Raw genomic sequence first — 19,000 nt, forward strand, 5'->3', positions numbered from 1 at the left:
AAACTACACTTGTATGTATTACCTGACTTGCTACTTTGGCATCTATTGATTTGTAAGCGATAATTGATCCATCTGTGCTTACAGATTATGCAAAGTTAGAAATAAAAGGAGACAAAAAATTCTCTGTACATTTTAATATAATAAAAATATGCTTATACATCCATAACCATGTATTACTTACATAGTAAGTACATGGTAAAAAATACTTGGCATTGCAAGACAATTTTGCATGCGCCATATTCGATATGATATTTAATTATCTACTTAATTACAAATATTTTACAGCCTTTTTTCAGCATATGTCAGATACTTATTGTTAGTTGAAAAATTAAACACAATTATCTAAGGTTACTGATCAGTTATGAATATGTACTCGTAGTAATGTAAAAATTTTATATAAGTTTTATGTAATAAAAAAAATGTAATTTATATATATTATAAATTATATATATATATATATATATATATATATATATATATATATATACAGGGTGTCCCATTTTAACTTGGACAGCAAAATATCTCAAAAACTAAGCTCCACATACAAAAATGTTTCAGACAAAAGTTGTATGGTTTCAAGGGGGACATAAGATGGTACCATTGGTTTGACCTTGGATGGTCGTTTAAAGCTCACATAAACGACACCTTTAATTTCTTAAATGGAAACCCCTATTTTTCAATGCATATTCTTGTAGCTAATCTCGAGAGCTTTTCAAAACACTATAATAAAGTATTTTTTCGTTAAGAACTTTTGGAATTATGAGGCTTGAAAGTTCTAGTATTTTGACATAAATTACAAAATATCTTGTAAAACATTAAGTTTTCGGTAATGTTACCTTAATACTTTTATGCACAGAATAATGAGACGAATCAATTGGTATGAAAAAAAGACATAGTTGCTTTTAAGAAAAAGTATGCAGATGCGTGTTGCAAATTACATATTTTTTCTTAAAGGAACTGTGCCTTTTTTCATACCAATTGATTCGTCTCATTATTCTGTGCATAAAAGTATTAAGGTAACATTACCGAAAACTTAATGTTTTACAAGATATTTTGTATTTTATGTCAAAATACTAGAACTTTCAAGCCTCATAATTCCAAAAGTTCTTAATGAAAAAATACTTTATTATAGTGTTTTGAAAAGCTCTCGAGATTAGCTACAAGAATATGCATTGAAAAATAGGGGTTTCCATTTAAGAAATTAAAAGTGTCGTTTACGTGAGCTTTAAACGACCATCCAAGGTCAAACCAATGGTACCATCTTATGTCCCCCTTGAAACCATACAACTTTTGTCTGAAACATTTTTGTATGTGGAGCTTAGTTTTTGAGATATTTTGCTGTCCAAGTTAAAATGGGACACCCTGTATATATATGTATGTATATAATTTATATGTTATAAGTCATTGTTCATGTCTATAAAAAGAAAGTTGAATTAAAATATGAATTTCCAAATATTTAAAAACTAATTTTACTTTGCTATGTGCGTGAATCGTGAATCATTACTTTCCTAGGAACTAACTCAAGAAAAAAATTACTCGTCAGTCTTATTAATGTCATATCAAGGTTTTTCATGAGTTTAAGCTCTTTAGTATAACAGTCTAGTTTGTTGAAATGTCAACAATATGTTGTATTAACAATTTTTCCTTTAATACCGCAATCTCTTCTTGTAACTCTTGAATTGTGTCATCTTTAATGCGATTATCATTTTTTAAATTCACAATAGTATCTTTCAATCCATTTATTATCACATCCTTGTCGTCATTAAAGTTCTGCAGAAGCTGACTTGTCGATGGTCGTTTGACGGGATTCTCTTGTACCAATTGTTTGACGATTTTTGCCTAAGTAAAAGCATACACACAATTCAGATTTAGTAAAAAACAATATAAAAATGTTGATATATAATATAAAATATAATAAATAATTCAATATATTTTAAACTCACCCACTTGTGTCGCTTGAGATCTTCTGGTACGTTACCATACTTTAAGCAACTAATTATGGTGCTTAATTCCATTTGGGTTTTTATTGAAATTAAAAGCTCAACGAGGACAATTCCTATGCTGTAGACATCACTCTGCGAATAAAAAGAGTATCAAAATAGAGGGTATATTAAAGTATTGTATATAAATGTTATATATATAGGTATAATTTTTTTTCATCAGAATTTTCTTTCTTATCTCTTAATTACCTTTGGATCACAATTTCCCTTAAGTTGTTCCGGTGCTGCATACATATGAGTACCAACCACAGAATGATGATTTCCTATTTGTAATGGACATGCTAAACCGAAATCACCTAATTGAATCTGAAGCCGTCCAGATATCGAAATAAATATATTGCTTGGCTGAAAACGTAAACATATTCTATTACATTTCAAAAGAGATTGCACTGTGACGTTGATCAAGATATGAGCATCGTTACCTTGATATCGTGATGCACGATTTTCTGAGAATGCATATAATCGACTCCACAAAGAATCTGTTGGAATATCGCTCTAGCTAATGGTTCAGGCGTTACATTTCTTCTACCGCGCAGCCATTGTTCGAGTGTCTGTTCACACAAGGCCATTTGAATGTATAAAGTCACATACGGTCGACTCTGTTGACCCAAAACATTTGCCAAATATTAAAATTTATGTTTAGCAATATACTTTCAATATCCACAATCTGTGTTTCAAAACAAAAAATGCGTTTATGTCGGTTTATGTCAATTTATATCTATATTATATTTATATTATCCACTTACTTTATCGTACGTGCATACGCCTCGGCTAGAGGATTCTTCGACCGAATAACTATCACTAGTATCCGTATCTGTAATTGTTTGATCTAGATTTTCATTGCTCTTGCTATTTCGGAAAGACACTACGTCTGAACTGGACTCCTCAGTAGATTCTTTCTCGTTACTTTTCTCAATTACTCTCTCTTCTGTGATGTCAGCCGACGAATCGAGTTCTTCAAATCTCTTGCTAATAGTGTCATGATTGATATCACTATTCCCAATATTCCCATATATCTTACTTCGCTTTTTCGTTTTAACATCTGTATACATATCAATTACAGAAGATATTTTAGTATCGACTATCGAGTAATATATTTTGTTAATTGTGATACATCTTAGTGTTAAATTAAGATTCAGACCTTTTTTGCTATTGAATAAATCTTCGATCAGCGATTTGTACGACTTGGACTCCTTTCGATGGCGTTTCGACGTATGCGATCTGTATGATTTACGATCTGGGGGTGGCACACTACTCGAATTGTAGGACGATGATTCGATCCAAGCCGCATTGTAGGAAACAATATTAGTATGATTTAATTTAGCCAATGCCCTTACTTCATTCAATTGCTTCTGTATAATCTCTATACGATCAGCGGGCATGGTAATTTTTTTAATCGCATAGTCGATGCCGTCGAGACGATGTCGCGCTTTATAAACTTCACCGAAACCTCCGCGAGCGATAAAACTTATTTCCTGAAATTCCTCGTGGTATCGCAATTTCGGTATTAGGAACCTGTAAACAACGCCAATGTGACGTTACAATGTCACAAGATCTGGAAAGACATATTATATGAAATACTGTAATACTTTGGTATTAACACAACACTGTCGCTTTCAGGCTCACCGCGAGCGACTGAGAGCATCTGATAGAAAGCACGTTGGTACTTTCCTCTTAGCGTTTCAAATTCCATTGTATCGTAGGTGTCATTAATTAATTGCAAGTCGTGTAGTTTCTTACAGATAGCTGTAAAATAAACTTTATCATTAGCTCCCAGCAGAAATATTTCTACACGTGTCAATAATGTTTAAAGAAAAAGATCAATTGCCATAATATAATTTTTCTCTGCGAACTTTATCCCCTTCTAATATAGCGCATAATTGTTGTAGGAGCGATTCGATTAAGACAGTGGCTTGAGTCATATGCGGCTTTCGTGACTTTCCTGCTGGCATAATTTTCCCGTTGTTTTGATTTTCATCGATATTATTCAAGCAAAACGTCGATCTCATGTTGTCACCTGTTCCCAAACAAATCAAGATTTTCAAATACCAGACATTACGTATCCCAATTTTAAAAAATTACAAAAATGCCTGCTTGATTTCTCAATCATAAAAAAATGATGCAACATATGAGGTATATATATAATAAATATTAAAAAAAATTGAAAAAAATTATTCTAAATAGACATTTTTGCCGGATATCTTTTCTCCCTTCCTTTTAAATAAATCAGTCACTTAAAAAATAAATAAATACTATATATTCGAAATTTTCGCTCTCTCTCTCTCTCTCTCTCTCTCTCTCTCTGTAAAAAATCTAATTTTTATCCTTTCTAATGTTTCGTAAAAAAAGAATGTATAGATTTCAGGATAAATTATTTCGGGTGACAAATTCGAACGTAAAGGTCACTCAATCCCACATTTCGGGGGAGAACTGTATGCGTCGCATATTCGAAATAGAGCGCCAGATTACCCTGGTCGAACGTGGTTATGGTGGTCAGATCGTTCCAAGGATGGTCCGTCTGCTTCGCACTCCCTGCCGCTCCGGCATCGCATTCCGATTCCCTTCTGGCGCGCTCCATGCCGTGCCATGCGAGAGCGGACCGGCGTGACTGACTGACAGCTCCGAGGAGTCCGAGGTCCCACCTGCCGAACTGTAAACGCTCACAAATCGACGCGATCGGCTGACGTGCTCGTATACATGCTCCGCGCACCCTGCCTACCTTTCCCGAAATCCTGTCCCGGTCACCGCGTTCAGGTTCAGGCAAGGTTCAACCAGACGAGGAGATGCCGGGATCCGCAAGGACCGAAGCGAGGCGACGCGCGATTCCGCGAATTTCGACATTGTGCCGAAATAAGGGTAGATTTGAAGGTTCGAGCGTTTCTGGAATATTCGAGACTCCTCTCGTCACGCGCACTACTTAGGGATGCCAGTTCGACAAGTCAAACGTGCGTTTATCAATTCGATCTTCCTAAACGACCTAAACTCTTCCTTAGGACTTCAATCAGAATTTGCATAATCGCATAAAACGTGTGTGCGAAGAGAAATGCAAGAGAATTAATGCGTTAAATTCGATTTTTTGATTTATTTCATGGGCGCAGATAAAATTTATCTGCGGTCGGTGCCGACATTATCGACGTTCAGCTACCGGCGGCGCGCGGCGCTGCGAAGTTTTCGGGAGAAGGTGCACGCAGATGGTGCGGGGTGCGGTAGCGTTCAATTGCCGTTGAAAATAGGCGACAACAACGACCGCAACGACGTCTCTCGTTCTTCGCATTTGCGCACATTTGCGCTCGCAAAGCAAAGCTCGCATGCTCGCATCGTCGCATTCGCGGACGTCGTTGCGATAGAAAAATCCCGACTTCGTGCGATTGCATTTCAATATGGCGAACCGCGACAAAGGACGCAGGAAGTGGGGAGGATTTTCACAAGGTATCTCGGCGAAAATGTCATTATTTCGCGAGCGAAGCGACCGGGCGGCGTCGCGCCGTCGCCGGCACCCTCGCGCGCCCAACTTCGGGCCGAATTCGCGATCCTTGCCCCGCGACCCGGACTCGCGTATAACGTGCGAAATTAACCTCACCGCGCGAGATAACCTACAAACACCGCGGGCATACTGCGATGTCGCGTTATTTTACGGCGGTTTGGGCGACGCGACGATTGAATCCCACGATCGCGACGGTCCTCGTTCGACCGAGCGGATTCGGTGCTGCACGATTCACGATCGGTTTCCGACCGGGTGGCGGTACCCGTCCGAGGAGGGGACGTTCCGCTTGGTGAATTCCGGCGTCGTCGAGAGTGTCAGTACGAACGATTCCGTATATTTTCGTTAAAAGTTGATAAATCTCGTTCCGCGGTTTCTCTGAATTCGCTACATTCATCGAGGACTAAATCGTCTTGGATACGAGGCTCTTTTGAGCTACGAGTAGGACGTATCAGGTGTATAAGTTTGCGGGATTTTTGTCCACTCTTGCGACGACAATGACGACATTCTTTAATCTCTATATGCAATATTGCGCGTGATATTGAGTAATTCTTTAGATATGTTACGGATTAAATAATGTTGAAGCATCACAGTTACTTTATTTGTTATTGTGTATTTGAATTCGAAGTATATACGTGTATGAGATATTTGATTTAGTAATTGATTCTGTCAGTTCAAATCAGCTTTTGTTTTGCAGCGTATTTTTATTACCGTACTATACAAGTATTGAAAAAATATGATTAAAAGAGAAAAGGCTATTACTGTGATGTATATATCATATGTGTAACATATAATTTATATACATTTCTGTATTAAAATTGCTGCTGTTATATAATTTTTATGAAATAATTTAATAACAATTTATATATGTATGATTAATGAAATTATAATTAAACATGTAAAATATTTGAATAAAGCGTTTATGAGTATAAGAAATAAATTAATTGAAAAACTTGAATTTTTCTATGAGTAGCATTGTAATAACAATTTTCAGAGTCAATGACTTCTAAATTGGAGAAGGACAGACTGGCAGGGTTACGCGGCGGAGGAAATAGAGCATCTCAGGCTTTATATAGGCCAGGAAGTGGCCCTTTACGTAAGTCAGGCAGATCTAACAGCACTGCCGACGAATACGACAATGAAAACGGCTCGCAAGAAAAATCCAGAATGACCTCCGTCCAGTATCGTTCGAGACAGTCACAAGTCAATAGAGCTAATCAGGTGCAGGACAGTCCACCTCTGTCACAAATCGACAATGTAGCTGAAAAACTGGACAATACCCATATTAACTATAGAAATAGCAGCAATAGCGAACCGACACAGAGCACTGGTAACAGCTCTGGCGGAGGAGCAGGTAGAAACGATCCAAAAAAGAAAAATAGGAAGCCTGAGCAGTTGCTATATGTACCGAAAAAAGTGAAGGAAGCATTGGCTGAACAGGACGGAACTAATAGGTAAAAAAATTGCCTCTTTTTGTTCTCATTGATCTAAGATGCATAAAACTACCCTGATGATAAAGTAATGCTTAATACGGAAAAACAACACGGCAGTAGTGTTTATTACATTATCCTGATATGAGTTAATGAATTCTGTTAGATCTCCCAGCCATTCCGCGTGGGAACGAGAGAGAGAAGAGAGTAATGATCGCGATTCGCATTCCAATCCTAATCATAAAAGCGATCGTAGTCGAGCGAGCAGTCACAGCACGCGAGACAATGAAAGCGAAGGCAGAGGTAGAGATGACACCAGTAAACGGTATTCGGGTAACCGTCGACATCGTCATGCGAACGAGAATGAGGAGCGTTGGTATTGGCGATCCGGATCACCGGTATCCGCTAGAAACTGTGCGAATCGAAAGGATAATCTACGTGAAGTCAGACAGGTCTGTTTGATTTGAAATATTAAAGTACTATAATAATATATTATAAAATTATATGCAGAAGTCTGTATAGCTCAACGTAGAAAAATAAATATTTATTTTGCGTGTTATTAGGGCTCGGAACCTTTATCTATGACCAACCAGAACGATTTTAATCGTACGCGAGACACTCGTAGTGTTGAGCCCGCTGGGCATTCGGATAAGTTTCAAGGCAAGCCACCCTCAGGCCGACGCGGCAATGCGAAAGACAGTTTGTCGAAAAATATGAAATTAGAACAACTGCCACCACGATTTCAAAAGAAATATCTTCTTGATAATGGGTACGCGTTACCTAGCAACAATCCAGGAACGTCCACAGAGGACACCTGGAACGGTAGCAGCATTACATTTCAGGTAAAAATTCGTTCAGTGCTGTTTTATCTTATTTTTATAATTTGCGAGCATTAATTTATATCCAATATGGTGATTTATAATTGAAGTAACATGTGGATTCTAATATATATTAGCAGGGTATGTCCAGTTATAATTACTCACCAGCGATGCAGCATTCGCAAACCATGCAAAATCTGCCACCATCTGGATCGTTGCCACCGCAATCTAATTGGGCTAATACCGTACCGACGAGAAGCAGAGGTAGAGGTAGACTGAGACCCGAGGAATTAGATGGTACAGCAAGCAGCAATTTCAGGCCTGTTACACCTGAACAGTACTCTGCTCCGAGTTCCAGATCCCATACTCCTAGCCAGGAATATATGAATCGGTAGAACTACATATTATATTTATATTGATTTTTCTGTTTAAGTAATCTTATGAACGTAATCTGTAAAAACTTTTATTGGAACATTACAAAATTTGCGAATAACAGGTCTTATGATCGCCGTGGTAGCAATAGCACTATGTACACCAGCATGGAAAGCTTAAGTCGTGCCGATAGCGTAATGATGCCACCGCCGTCATCCGCATCGCCCGCAACTTCGCAATCAAATTCGAACAGAGGCCACAGATCACCTGAGAATCATCGCAGAGGCGCAACATCACCAACAGACAATCGCACCAGTAACATGTAACTAAATATTCATACAATTATTTCTTTTTCCATGCTTTTATATGCGTTTAATAACGTAACGTTGGTATAATTAAGGCAAAGAACAATCACCAGTAATACCTACGAGCACAGTTCAAGTCTGGACAAGCAGAATAATCAACAAAACACAAATCCTTGCTCTATGAAAAGCGAGTCATGTAACAAATCATCTCATACCGCATCTGAAACATTCGTAAGTACATAAATTGATGAATTAATATTTAAAATATTCCCTGGGCAATATAAATATATAGAATTATATTTCAATTAGGACTGGTGTGAAGAAGTTGAATTGAATGAGAAGTTAGAACAAGAACATTTGAGCCGTAGTTCGTCCGTATTAAGCATACGGGAAAGCACAAGTGTGCCGCGAAGACAGGCCGTAGGTGAGAGTCACAGGCGACGTAAAAAAAAAAACCGGGATAAACCTCGTGATGCTGATCGGTAAGTAGAACTTTATTGATTTTTTATCGATTTATCTTTTAAAAGATGATTACAAATATCGAAAGATTCTTTGTTTAATGAGATTATTTTGAATTATTCAAGTGGCAGTAGCAGAGACAAAGGACGAGGTAACAGCCGCGAACGTCAGAAAAATCAACAAAACAGAGAGAACGATAATTATAATAATAATCAAAAGAATAATAACATTAATAATAGCGGTAGGCGGTACGATCACAGAAGGCGTAATATTATTCAGCATAGTCGAGAATCGAGTAAAGACAGAAATTATGGTGGCAGCTATAGAAATTTTGATGATCTTCATAGACGCAGGTATTTATTTCTTTAAAACTTGGATTATGTATGCGCAATTTTTAGGCATAAATATCTCAAATTATGTATAAAAATATCTTATTTCAGAACTGATAGGTACTTAGACGAAGATTGGAGAACTGGCAGAAAAATATCGACTTGCGAGTCGGATGACGGGAGACAAACTCCTAAAGTTTCCTCTCACACTGCTCCCCTTTCGAGCGTGAATTCTAACACGATAGGACACCGATCGTCTCCGACGGGATATAGTAACGCTCAACCGGGCGTCTTGATCTTGCCTAATGAGACTAGTCAGTCGTCTCCCAATCAGACAGCTACAACTTCTCAGCAAAGAACTGGACAGCAACAACAGAGAACGCTTTTTGATCCGAATAATCCATATAAACCTATCGTTATCACTTCACCCGGAAGCAGAGCAGCTGTACAGAGGTAACACTAACTTCTCTTCTCGTTCTTGCGATGTATTAATTATAAGAGATAATAAAGCGATTTATTCTCTTTAAGGGATAGTGACATGCAAGTCTCAAGCGTTCCAGTATTTCAATCTAATGTAGGTATCACATCGCCACATTACTCTTTCCATGGCGCTCAATTGGACGGTATGCCATCGCCGTACATGAACGATCAAATCGGAAATGTGAGACCTTCGTGGTACGACCCATTTTCAGCTAGGTATATATTCAATTATTCTTACGTCACGCATTGTTATATCATTCTAGGATTTTGTTATATATGCGTTTATATTACATTACTATTTAATTTTTTTTTTTAGTTTTCACTCAGCAAAAAATCACTGCCTTCTATTGGACATAGAACGTGCCGATCTGGAACTACAATGGATAATAAGTTCCGGTGGCTTTACCTCGCGTTTGGATAGAGTCTCGTATATACGACACTTCCTTCAACAGAGCTTAAAGATCTTGCTTGAGACTGATATCAAATTCTGCCAGGCGGAAAACGTTGAGCAACACTTTTGGAAGATATTGTTTTATAATCTGATCGAAATGCTGCGAAAAGCGATGCCCAAAGAAAACTCGGAAGGACGGGAACGTTACAAGCAGATAATGTTAAATATCATTGATGAGGGTACCATTTATCTGGAAAGTTTACTGACTACTCTCGAGACTACGTATCAGTTCAAATTAGACACGTTTTTTGCGTTGACGAGTCTACCTAAGGGTCTCGGACTCTTAGGGCTGGCCTTAGTCAGTGCGCAAAAGATATTTTTATTCTTGGGAGACTTGGCGAGGTACAGGGAGCAAGCGAACGAAACGAGCAATTATGGAAAATCTAGGCAGTAAGTGTTTATAATATATAATTATGAATTATGACAGCAATAATTCTAAAGACTCGACATATTGGATTTAATTTTTTTCTGTACAGGTGGTACTTGAAAGCACAACAAATTAATCCTAAAAATGGCAGACCTTATAATCAACTTGCCTTACTGGCGCATTATGCGGTACGCATTTACTAATTACATTTATTGTAGTGAATGTAATTTAATGCATATATATTTTTCTCATTATTTTCTCGTGTTTTCAGAGACGGAAATTAGATGCCGTGTATTATTACATGAGATCTCTTATGGCGTCCAATCCTTTCCATTCTGCCAGAGAAAGCCTGATAGGGCTCTTCGACGAAAACAGAAAGAAGGTAAGGGAACTTATGAAACGTATCGTTAAACCGTTTGTATCTATACTAACGTTAATAATATTTTGATTTTCTTTTGCCGCCAGTATCTACATTATGTAAGTAAATTTTGATACTTGGTGTGAATTCTCTAGATGTTTATTCATCATTTATTTATTTAGGCTTTATCAAGGCTTTATTTACCTGTTAATTATTTTACTGCTTGTTACATTAAATTTTCTATTTTACGTGCTTTTTGGAGCCTTGATGTTTCAATCCATCTGTGTACTTAGAATCTTTACATTCCATTAACTCTTGATGGCAAATGCGGCGAATTAATGCCTTTTGCAACTATTAAAACAGTAAATATCGTTCTTGCATATATCTGCCGTTAGCTAAAAAATACACTTCTGCATAGCTATTTTTTTTGTAGTAATCGCTCATGCGAATGTTAGCTTTAATAAATGATTAAGAACACTACACAGAAAAGAAACGTGTACAGAATAGTTAATTAAGTGTAATATATACAAAGGTGGGCGGAACCACTCATACTTTTGGAGAAATTCACACAAGAACACAATATTTGCTAACGATATGCCTGCAGCATTTTTGAGACTGCCTGTTTGTAAGAGCCAATGTTCCTAAATTTCCAGAAATGCTTTGCTGTAAATCCATGTTAGAGACTTTTCTTATCTTCGCTAGAGCTCTGCACATTTCGTTAGCATGCACTTATCATAGACACGGGAATTTGTACAAATGAGGAATACAAATATTGTCCGATGGACACTCTTTGTATGACTAGCTGACTGTACAAAGGGAGTTCCGTTACCATCGTCGTCTCTACTCCAATAATAACATTTTTCAACGGTACTTAATAGAATTTGATAGAAAATATTATTTATTGAAAACTGCTAACTTTATTTATTTCATATACCTATGATAAATAGTTCGGTGATTAGATCACGAATTAAATTCCCGTCGAAGGAATCTGTAAATTAGAGACTGATTTGGTCGCGGATCACCGTGCATAACGCCATGTAGTGCTCGTAACTTCTACACTTGTACATACATGGCAACGATGTGCATATAACGACATTTGTAACATACACCGACAATTGTAAATGCTGATTTATATCATGCACCGCATCTGATACACGATGCATCGTAAATGCATCAGGTATACACGGTAGAGGTACTTTCTGAATAAACGAAATATTCTTAGTACGAGTCTATCGAACGTAAACGGAAGGAGGAAAGGGAGTCGAAGGAGCGGGCGAGGATGAAGGAAAAGGAAGGTGCAAACATCATCGGCGGCGGGCTGAGGAGAGAAACGTGGATTCATCCTGGCGACGGTAGGCGAGTGCGACGTACAACAAGCGCGGCCAATGAAGCGAGATTGTCCCACGCAAGCGACTTGGAGGAGTTATCGCAATTAACGAGTGTCGAGGTACCTATTTCCCTTTCGTATTTGCCTAATAGCTTCCAAAAGCCACGTCTTCCATAGTGTATAGCTTTCGTATTCAGACGATAAAGTGCTACGTATCTACCAAGCAGATGCAAAATTCTTTTAAAGCTCTTGACACGCGTATTGTATACGATTTCTTATATTTTTTTAAATTAAAATTGATAAACATTAATGATAATTAGTATAATATATGTATATCTCGAGTATTAATATGCCTAAATATATTGTTGATATATTTTTGATAAAATTATTATTGATACATTTTTAATAGTTTTATCTATCGCTTCACAGTTTTGTATTTTTTTTGTAGGTGAACAAGCGATTCGTCACTTCGTACCTTCATGTTCACGGAAAGCTCATCACCAAGATAGGGTGAGTGTTTTTCATTGATGTTCTTGCATGTTTTCCGATAAGAGAAAAAAGGTTCGCTGGCGGTTGTACTACTTTGGTTATTCAAAGATTTGTTTATGGCTATCAAGCAAGTAGCTTGATGTTGTTGTCCAACTGCCCGATATTTGCATCTAGCGAATGCAGTTCGTACATAAATATGTCCATCCTGTATCTCACCGTTACATATCTCAACGGTGCGTACACTGCAAATTCTATCGAGCGGAACAAATCGCCATTTCATATTCCACTCGCATCTGCTGAAGATTGATAAAACTCGCGTATATCTTTCGGTTGCCAGTTTCGTGTCATTGGAATAACATGTTTATATCCCTGTTTTCCACATTCTCTTACAGAGTCATACGTTACAACAGTATTTTACGACTATAAATACAGCTTTTTTTTTTAATTTGCAAAAGTCAGGTCAAATCTGTGCAAAGCAAATGAAAATAAGAAACTTTATTTTATATACTTATAATATAAAATAAAATTTTTAAAAATTATAAATTGAATTAGCTATTATTAAATTAATGAATAATTAATAATAAAAAAGTAAATGAACGAATGCGTTTGATATACAATATTTGTCAAGTATATGTCTTAGAGGATCCATTTACACTTAGTTTTTTAATTTTGATTATTTGACAAAGATTATTTTTACTATTCTGATGAAATTCTACTCGTTGGATAAGAATTGAATAAACGAAGCGCTCTAAATCTAATGCGTTTAATCTTATGGCACTTTCAATAGAACATTCAGAATTTGTAGTATTCCGACTATACATATATTAGTATTCCGACTATTAGCAACGTATCCTGAACAAAGTAAGGCGACCGCGCGAATAAATAAATTCCGTTCCTGTAATAAATAATCGGAACAACCCCGGTATCGCGATCGAGCCAGAAATGGCGAATCGCTAAAAAAATTCGAGGTTGTGCCTCGGCAAGTTTATAAATTATCGTCGATCTCGCCTGAACGGGATATTATTCGCGCCGTTAGAGCGTCGTGGAATTTAATCTAGACCGACTACTAATCCAGAAATATCGCACCGTGGAGTCTCCGGATCGCGTCCGGTCGGCCGGCGCAGAGCTCGATTAGCAGTTTTCAAGGAGAAAAATAAATTGGGGTGGGATATACGCACATTAATAATGGTATTAATCGCGTCTCGGCAACATACGAGTGAAAAACGAGTCCACGTTGTTTTCTTAAGTATCAGGATGGATGTGTCCGGAGATATGTATATATGTCTGTATATATTTCTTGAAAAGATCCTCAGATATTCCTAGTTTTTTTTTTTTTTCAAGGTAACGCATCTATCGTGAATTTTTCATCGATTTTTTTTGTCGATATTTTATTCGACGTCTTATATTTTTTGCCGTATAATACTAATTCATAAAAGAATTTCTTTTGATATTGCTGTATTTTTTAAATGTTATCATATTTCCTCCTTTTATTTGGCGCAATTTTCTGGATTTGAACTTTTTTTGAAACTTATTTTTAAAATTATGAAATGTTAACATTTATTATTCACCTAAATATTCTTTTTACGGTATTGGTGTACTAATAACATCAGATCTTGTTCTTTGTCTCGAAAATTAAAATTAAAATTAAAATTAAAATTAAAATTAAAATTAAAATTAGTCACATTACGTAGTCGACCGCAACGCGTTGGGTTCGTTTCTCGAAAAAAGTCGGAGTACCGCCTGACGCGCGCTGTAGAGAAAGAATGTTGCATATTTTGTTTAAAAATACAAATGAATGCGCGCGCGATTATTCGTCCATTCGATCGTTGCCGAATGCCGGTACCTACTCGGCCCTGTACCCGCGCGCATCGTTTTCGTGACCCCACGGAGGAACCCCGTCGAGCACGGATCAACCGCGGGCATGTACGTACGCGGCTTTACGGTATGTAGCTTCGTGTTTTCTTGCGCGTCGGTAAAAATGTTAATTGACAATTGCGTGGCGCCACCACCGACCGCAGCGACGGCGGTGGCGGCCGCGGGGGGGCGGCGGCCGCGGGGGAGGGTGGGCGGAGGGAGGAATGTCCTCGGTCGCGCGTCGTGACCTTGCGAGTACACCTTGCGCGGATACCCCGCGACCACCGCCGTCGGAGTACCGCGTTCCCTCGACGATAACTCATCCGGCGACGAAATTGCTCCCGCGAATTCCCGTCTCGTAAATTCTCGGTTTACCCCCCCCGAGTCGGGGAGTGGAGCATAATGGCGGTCCGGTTCCGCGATTTCGAATTCGAAAAAGGAGCAAGTACGTTGGAGGGTTGAGAGACGAGGACGTGGAGCGCGCAGGAGGAGCGGAAGGAAAAAAAGGTATCGAACGTTACTCTCCGATACTCTAACTCTCTCTCTATGTACATGTATATATGCGCCACTAGAGCTACGTGGAACGCGCGCTCTAACGCGCGGTCTATAATTGGAATCGGTACCGAACCGGTGCCATTGGTTAGGGGCTTGTTAACGACACGGTACGTGCGTGGCATAGGCACACGTACAGATCGCGGATGGGTGGATGGTAAGCGGATGGCTGAGGGAGGGTAAAACTAGAGGGGCCGGGGGAGAGAGAGAGGGAGGAAAGATGGGAGACCGGAGTCGGACTCGCGTAGCATAGTTGGCTTACGGTGTTGCTGGCCGCTGTTCCCGCTGCCGTAATGGATTTGGCTCATTACTGGGCTGTAGGAGCACCACGGTGCACGTCCGGCCCTACCGAGTTATGCCCAAGGTTGCCCTCGCGCAACACGGCCCGTCGCGAACCATTTCCTCTCCATCCGTGGTACCGCGCCTTTCGCCCGCCACCGAACCCTTTCCCTTTCACGAGCCCTTTTCCGCTGAGAACAGAATCCGAGATTTTTTTTACGGTTTTTCTACTAGGTCCAAGAAATTACGTTTCAATATGCATAATTTTTATTAATCGAGATAGTCGCTATTGGCTTTGATAAGTCTTTTTCATTTTGACAGCAATTTTTCAACCCCATTTTGTACAAAAACGCACCCCGATCGCAAAATTATTTTAAGGACGAAACTTGATAAAAATATAAACATGACTATGGATCAGGAATTTCCGATTTTAATTTCTGTATGGATCGATTTTGAAATCTGGATCATTATGACGAGCATATCACTAGTAATGACAACGAAATTTGAGCAAACTGATTTATGATAATTTAAAATTATTTCTATGTGCCATTTTAATAACTTCTTTTTCTTGAATTCCACTTTTTCCCCTTAAATTTAAAAATTACTTTTTTAAACTTTAAAAAATACGAATATATTGAAAACGGCGACAAAGCTCGGCGAATACATCAATATAGAAATTAGATTAATGGATACTACTTATGTTAGGAATGTACATTAATTAAATAGTACTTCCTACTAATATTTCGACTTTATACGCTCAAATTCTAATTACATTCTTTTCTAATTATATACATATTATATATGTCTGTACGTCACAAGTAACAAGAGGTATGATTGAGTATGGCAGCGGCGAAAGAGTTGAACATACCTTTAGAGCGCAAGTGCGCTCTACCAACGCTGCGTACGCTTGTCTCTGATAGCCGACAGTCTCGAGCAATACCTGTAAAGCGGACAAATCGCTTATCGTCGATTAATACAGCAGTCCGACGGATTAAATCGCTTTTAACGTCGCCGTATGATCCAGCTTCGGGTTTCTGCTCTCGACGAGGATCGCGAGCACCGCGCGCCACGAGGCGGTAATTAAACCTATAAATTGGCAGCGTGAAGGAAGAAGGCAGGAGTCGTTTCATAACACTCGTAAGGCAAGAGAAGTGGTCGCCGGTCGGCCGGCCGGCCGGCCGGCGCTTCCACCGGTGGGTAGTGGTAGATGGGCAAGGTAGGTTTTCTCCGTGGTCCACGGTGGTGCTTCCCGTGACGGGATGGGAGAGGAGGTAGAGAAAGGGGGTGGGGGTGGGGGGAGAGGGAGATCAGCGTGAGACGCGCATACACACCCAGAAACTTAAGTAGTGCGAGTAAGTAAAGCTACGAGGCTGTAAGGCTCCGAGCCCCGGCTGGTAACACACATGGGTTTCCGATGGTCGTTTACCCGCGGCCCTGCGAGTGACGACCCCGCCCGCTTCAAGGGCACCCTCCTCGTCGGATACCGCAGCCTCGCGGACCAGAACCCGACTCTACACCCGGCTATCTTCCTCGGCGGCGTACATTGCGGACCGCACGTACGCCGTACGCATCGCGTGTCCATCGCGACCATCTGGATTCCATCCGTTTGTCCCGATCGCCCCCCCGATGGTCGTCCTTTTTCGAGTCCCCCGGAGAAATTTCGTTCGATTTCCGGCTCGTCGACACGATAAGTTACGTGACGACGTGCACGAAAGCTCGACCGAGGCTTTTCATAAATCAATTTATATATCGTGTCTTTTTGCGATATATAAATTCGAATCTGTCTAACGAGAATTAATTTTTGCCTTATCCCTTCAGTAGCATCTTCGAGATCTTCCAAACACAATCTACGTTGCTATTCGTAAAAATATCGCGTAAATTTTATTCACTTAAGTCTCGATGATCACTAGTATTAAAATTGACTAAAAATATGAATACATTTGCAAACTAAAATATTAATTTAATAACGATAAAATTTAATTACATATATTTTGAAATTTATACCGATATTTTAAGTCTTTCGAATCATACCAGTCCTACTCTTTCGTTTATAATGTGCAGACAGTACGAAAGTCATAAAGGAGGAAGAATTTTCTTGCGATTTCGCAACTGTTATACGAAACGAAAATATTATCTTTGAACCATCTCGTTTCTCGCATCGCGCCTCGTATACTCAATGCATTTGCATATCTTCCAAATTTTTGTTTGCTCGTTTTACGATATGTTTCGCGCGAGAGTGGAGAATCCGTGGTAATCGATGATTAAACGATGTTCACTCTCGGAGCGTTAAAGCGTTGGGGGAACACGCGTAACGTTCATGGCGCATTCGGTTTACGAAGAGATAGCGGGTATAGTATCAGGCTCTGTCATCGACACTCTCGGGCTAATGGCTCATTATGTCGTCGCTTATGTGTTTTTGCATTGCTGGCAAGGACGATCAGATTATATGATACATTTCGTCGGGCAAAGTTCCTTCGTGGCCATTTACCTTCGAACCATCGAGTCTGCCGGTTCGAGCTGTAAAACAACAGAGATAAAACAACTTTAAGAGACGTGCGAGATATTTGAAGATTGGGATAAACGACAATATATATGTAAAAATATGGCAAAAGTTAGTTTTTAAAACGGTTTCTTGGCTGAACTGTTTTTATACGGTGCGAAGAAAAATTTTTAAAAAGAAGCGATAAAAACAAGATTTTTAACAACATTTTAGATTGCTTTAAGTAATTTAAAAGCTTCTAGTAATATAATTATTACTTAAAGATCGTTATAAGTTATAATTATATAATTGAAAATGATGGAATGCTACATTTCTAATTTAAAGCGATAAGATATCTAATTTAAATGTCCTCTTTTTATTATTCTTAAGAAACGTACACACCCAAGTTTAATTGGCTTTTTCTTTTGATTGTTCGATCACATGAGAATGTAGAGTAAATACGTGACAGCATTGGGGAGTAAGCGTAATAAATCTTATCTGCTTATTACGAAGTAGATACAACAGGAAAGAAAAGTCTGTGACGATATATGAAAAACGTCCTTGACACTTATATCGTCTTGCCCGATTGCAGGCTACAATTTATGTCGCCGTGCATTTCCTCTCAACAGTGCTTAATCAGAGCAGTCCGCGCGTCGTTCGTGTCATGTGCCGTATCATTACTTATAATTAATTTCCGAAGAGTAAAATGCGCGACGTCGGTATCCCGTTTGTGGAGCGACGTTACGTTCGAGCGAGACTTTAGACGATATTATTGCCGGTCAATAAATAATGATAATTACACTAATGACAATGATTACGACGGCGACGTATTGGTCGTAATCATTTTTGATACGCGTTCGGCGATGATGCATCGTCGTCGGCGATTGAGTCATTTAGATTTTATAATCTAGATAAAACCCAATAACCCAGGATTACATTTCTATTACGGGCGATCGGAGATCCCGAATACCGCGACGCGATCGTATCCTGACCGGAATGTCGCGCCGGATCGATTAATTATGTATAATCGCGCGACCGCCGATGAAAAATCGAAGGAATTTCGTTACCCCGAAGGTATCTATTTATCCGCGCTGCGTATTTTGCGGAACGATTTATTATCTATCCGACATTTATTTATAGCTGCGGCTAAATTAATCTTCGCGGTTGGTA

The 19,000-nt window shown here is 38.9% G+C and overlaps 2 protein-coding genes across 6 annotated transcripts in view; one reads left to right on the forward strand and one right to left on the reverse strand.

Annotated features, from left to right (window-relative positions):
- Window positions 1-119: 119 nt before the first annotated feature.
- On the reverse strand, window positions 120-5,003 carry LOC139768013 (eukaryotic translation initiation factor 2-alpha kinase 1). Of its 4 annotated transcripts, XM_071697832.1 has the most exons (10): window positions 4,720-4,995; window positions 4,470-4,642; window positions 3,829-4,017; window positions 3,590-3,746; window positions 3,142-3,515; window positions 2,747-3,042; window positions 2,423-2,599; window positions 2,190-2,345; window positions 1,944-2,075; window positions 120-1,839 (listed from the first exon to the last, which is right to left on the reverse strand). In XM_071697832.1, the coding sequence occupies exons 1-10, from the start codon at window positions 4,839-4,841 to the stop codon at window positions 1,600-1,602; spliced, it is 2,016 nt and encodes a 671-aa protein (XP_071553933.1). In that variant the 5' UTR covers window positions 4,842-4,995; the 3' UTR covers window positions 120-1,599. The 4 variants fall into 4 exon arrangements, with proteins under 4 accessions (XP_071553933.1, XP_071553932.1, XP_071553935.1 ...); XM_071697831.1 differs by having other exon boundaries at window positions 2,747-3,515; window positions 4,720-5,003; XM_071697834.1 differs by lacking the exon at window positions 3,829-4,017 and having other exon boundaries at window positions 4,720-4,996.
- Window positions 5,004-5,235: 232 nt separating this feature from the next.
- LOC139768020 (telomerase-binding protein EST1A) overlaps window positions 5,236-19,000 on the forward strand; it is an 85,913-nt gene continuing 72,148 nt past the window's right edge. Inside the window, exons 1-16 of one of the 2 annotated variants that reach the window (XM_071697841.1) lie at window positions 5,236-5,429; window positions 6,476-6,935; window positions 7,078-7,363; window positions 7,475-7,753; window positions 7,867-8,120; window positions 8,226-8,423; window positions 8,502-8,637; window positions 8,716-8,888; window positions 8,991-9,218; window positions 9,306-9,647; window positions 9,723-9,890; window positions 9,991-10,515; window positions 10,602-10,680; window positions 10,764-10,874; window positions 12,073-12,297; window positions 12,626-12,687. In XM_071697841.1, the coding sequence (XP_071553942.1) occupies window positions 5,381-5,429; window positions 6,476-6,935; window positions 7,078-7,363; window positions 7,475-7,753; window positions 7,867-8,120; window positions 8,226-8,423; window positions 8,502-8,637; window positions 8,716-8,888; window positions 8,991-9,218; window positions 9,306-9,647; window positions 9,723-9,890; window positions 9,991-10,515; window positions 10,602-10,680; window positions 10,764-10,874; window positions 12,073-12,297; window positions 12,626-12,687 (3,575 nt within the window). In that variant the 5' untranslated portion in view covers window positions 5,236-5,380. The remainder of the gene's footprint in view (window positions 5,430-6,475; window positions 6,936-7,077; window positions 7,364-7,474; window positions 7,754-7,866; window positions 8,121-8,225; window positions 8,424-8,501; window positions 8,638-8,715; window positions 8,889-8,990; window positions 9,219-9,305; window positions 9,648-9,722; window positions 9,891-9,990; window positions 10,516-10,601; window positions 10,681-10,763; window positions 10,875-12,072; window positions 12,298-12,625; window positions 12,688-19,000) is intronic. The other variant, XM_071697842.1, reaches the window with a different exon arrangement.

The sequence above is a fragment of the Temnothorax nylanderi genome, unplaced genomic scaffold (assembly GCF_030848795.1).
Source record: "Temnothorax nylanderi isolate EJ_2023f unplaced genomic scaffold, tnyl_v1.0 TNYL_tig0013_pilon, whole genome shotgun sequence".
Taxonomy (NCBI): Eukaryota; Metazoa; Arthropoda; class Insecta; order Hymenoptera; family Formicidae; genus Temnothorax; species Temnothorax nylanderi.

Coding starts and splice junctions, on each gene's coding strand:
- LOC139768013 (XM_071697831.1), bottom strand. CDS start 4,841: ATGTCGAAATTCGCGGAATCGCGCGTCGCCTCGCTTCGGTCCTTGCGG. Junction 3,516..3,589: donor AGTGTTGTGTTAATACCAAA/GTATTACAGTAT, acceptor CGTTGTTTACAG/GTTCCTAATACCGAAATTGC. Junction 2,600..2,746: donor GCGTATGCACGTACGATAAA/GTAAGTGGATAA, acceptor TTGGGTCAACAG/AGTCGACCGTATGTGACTTT.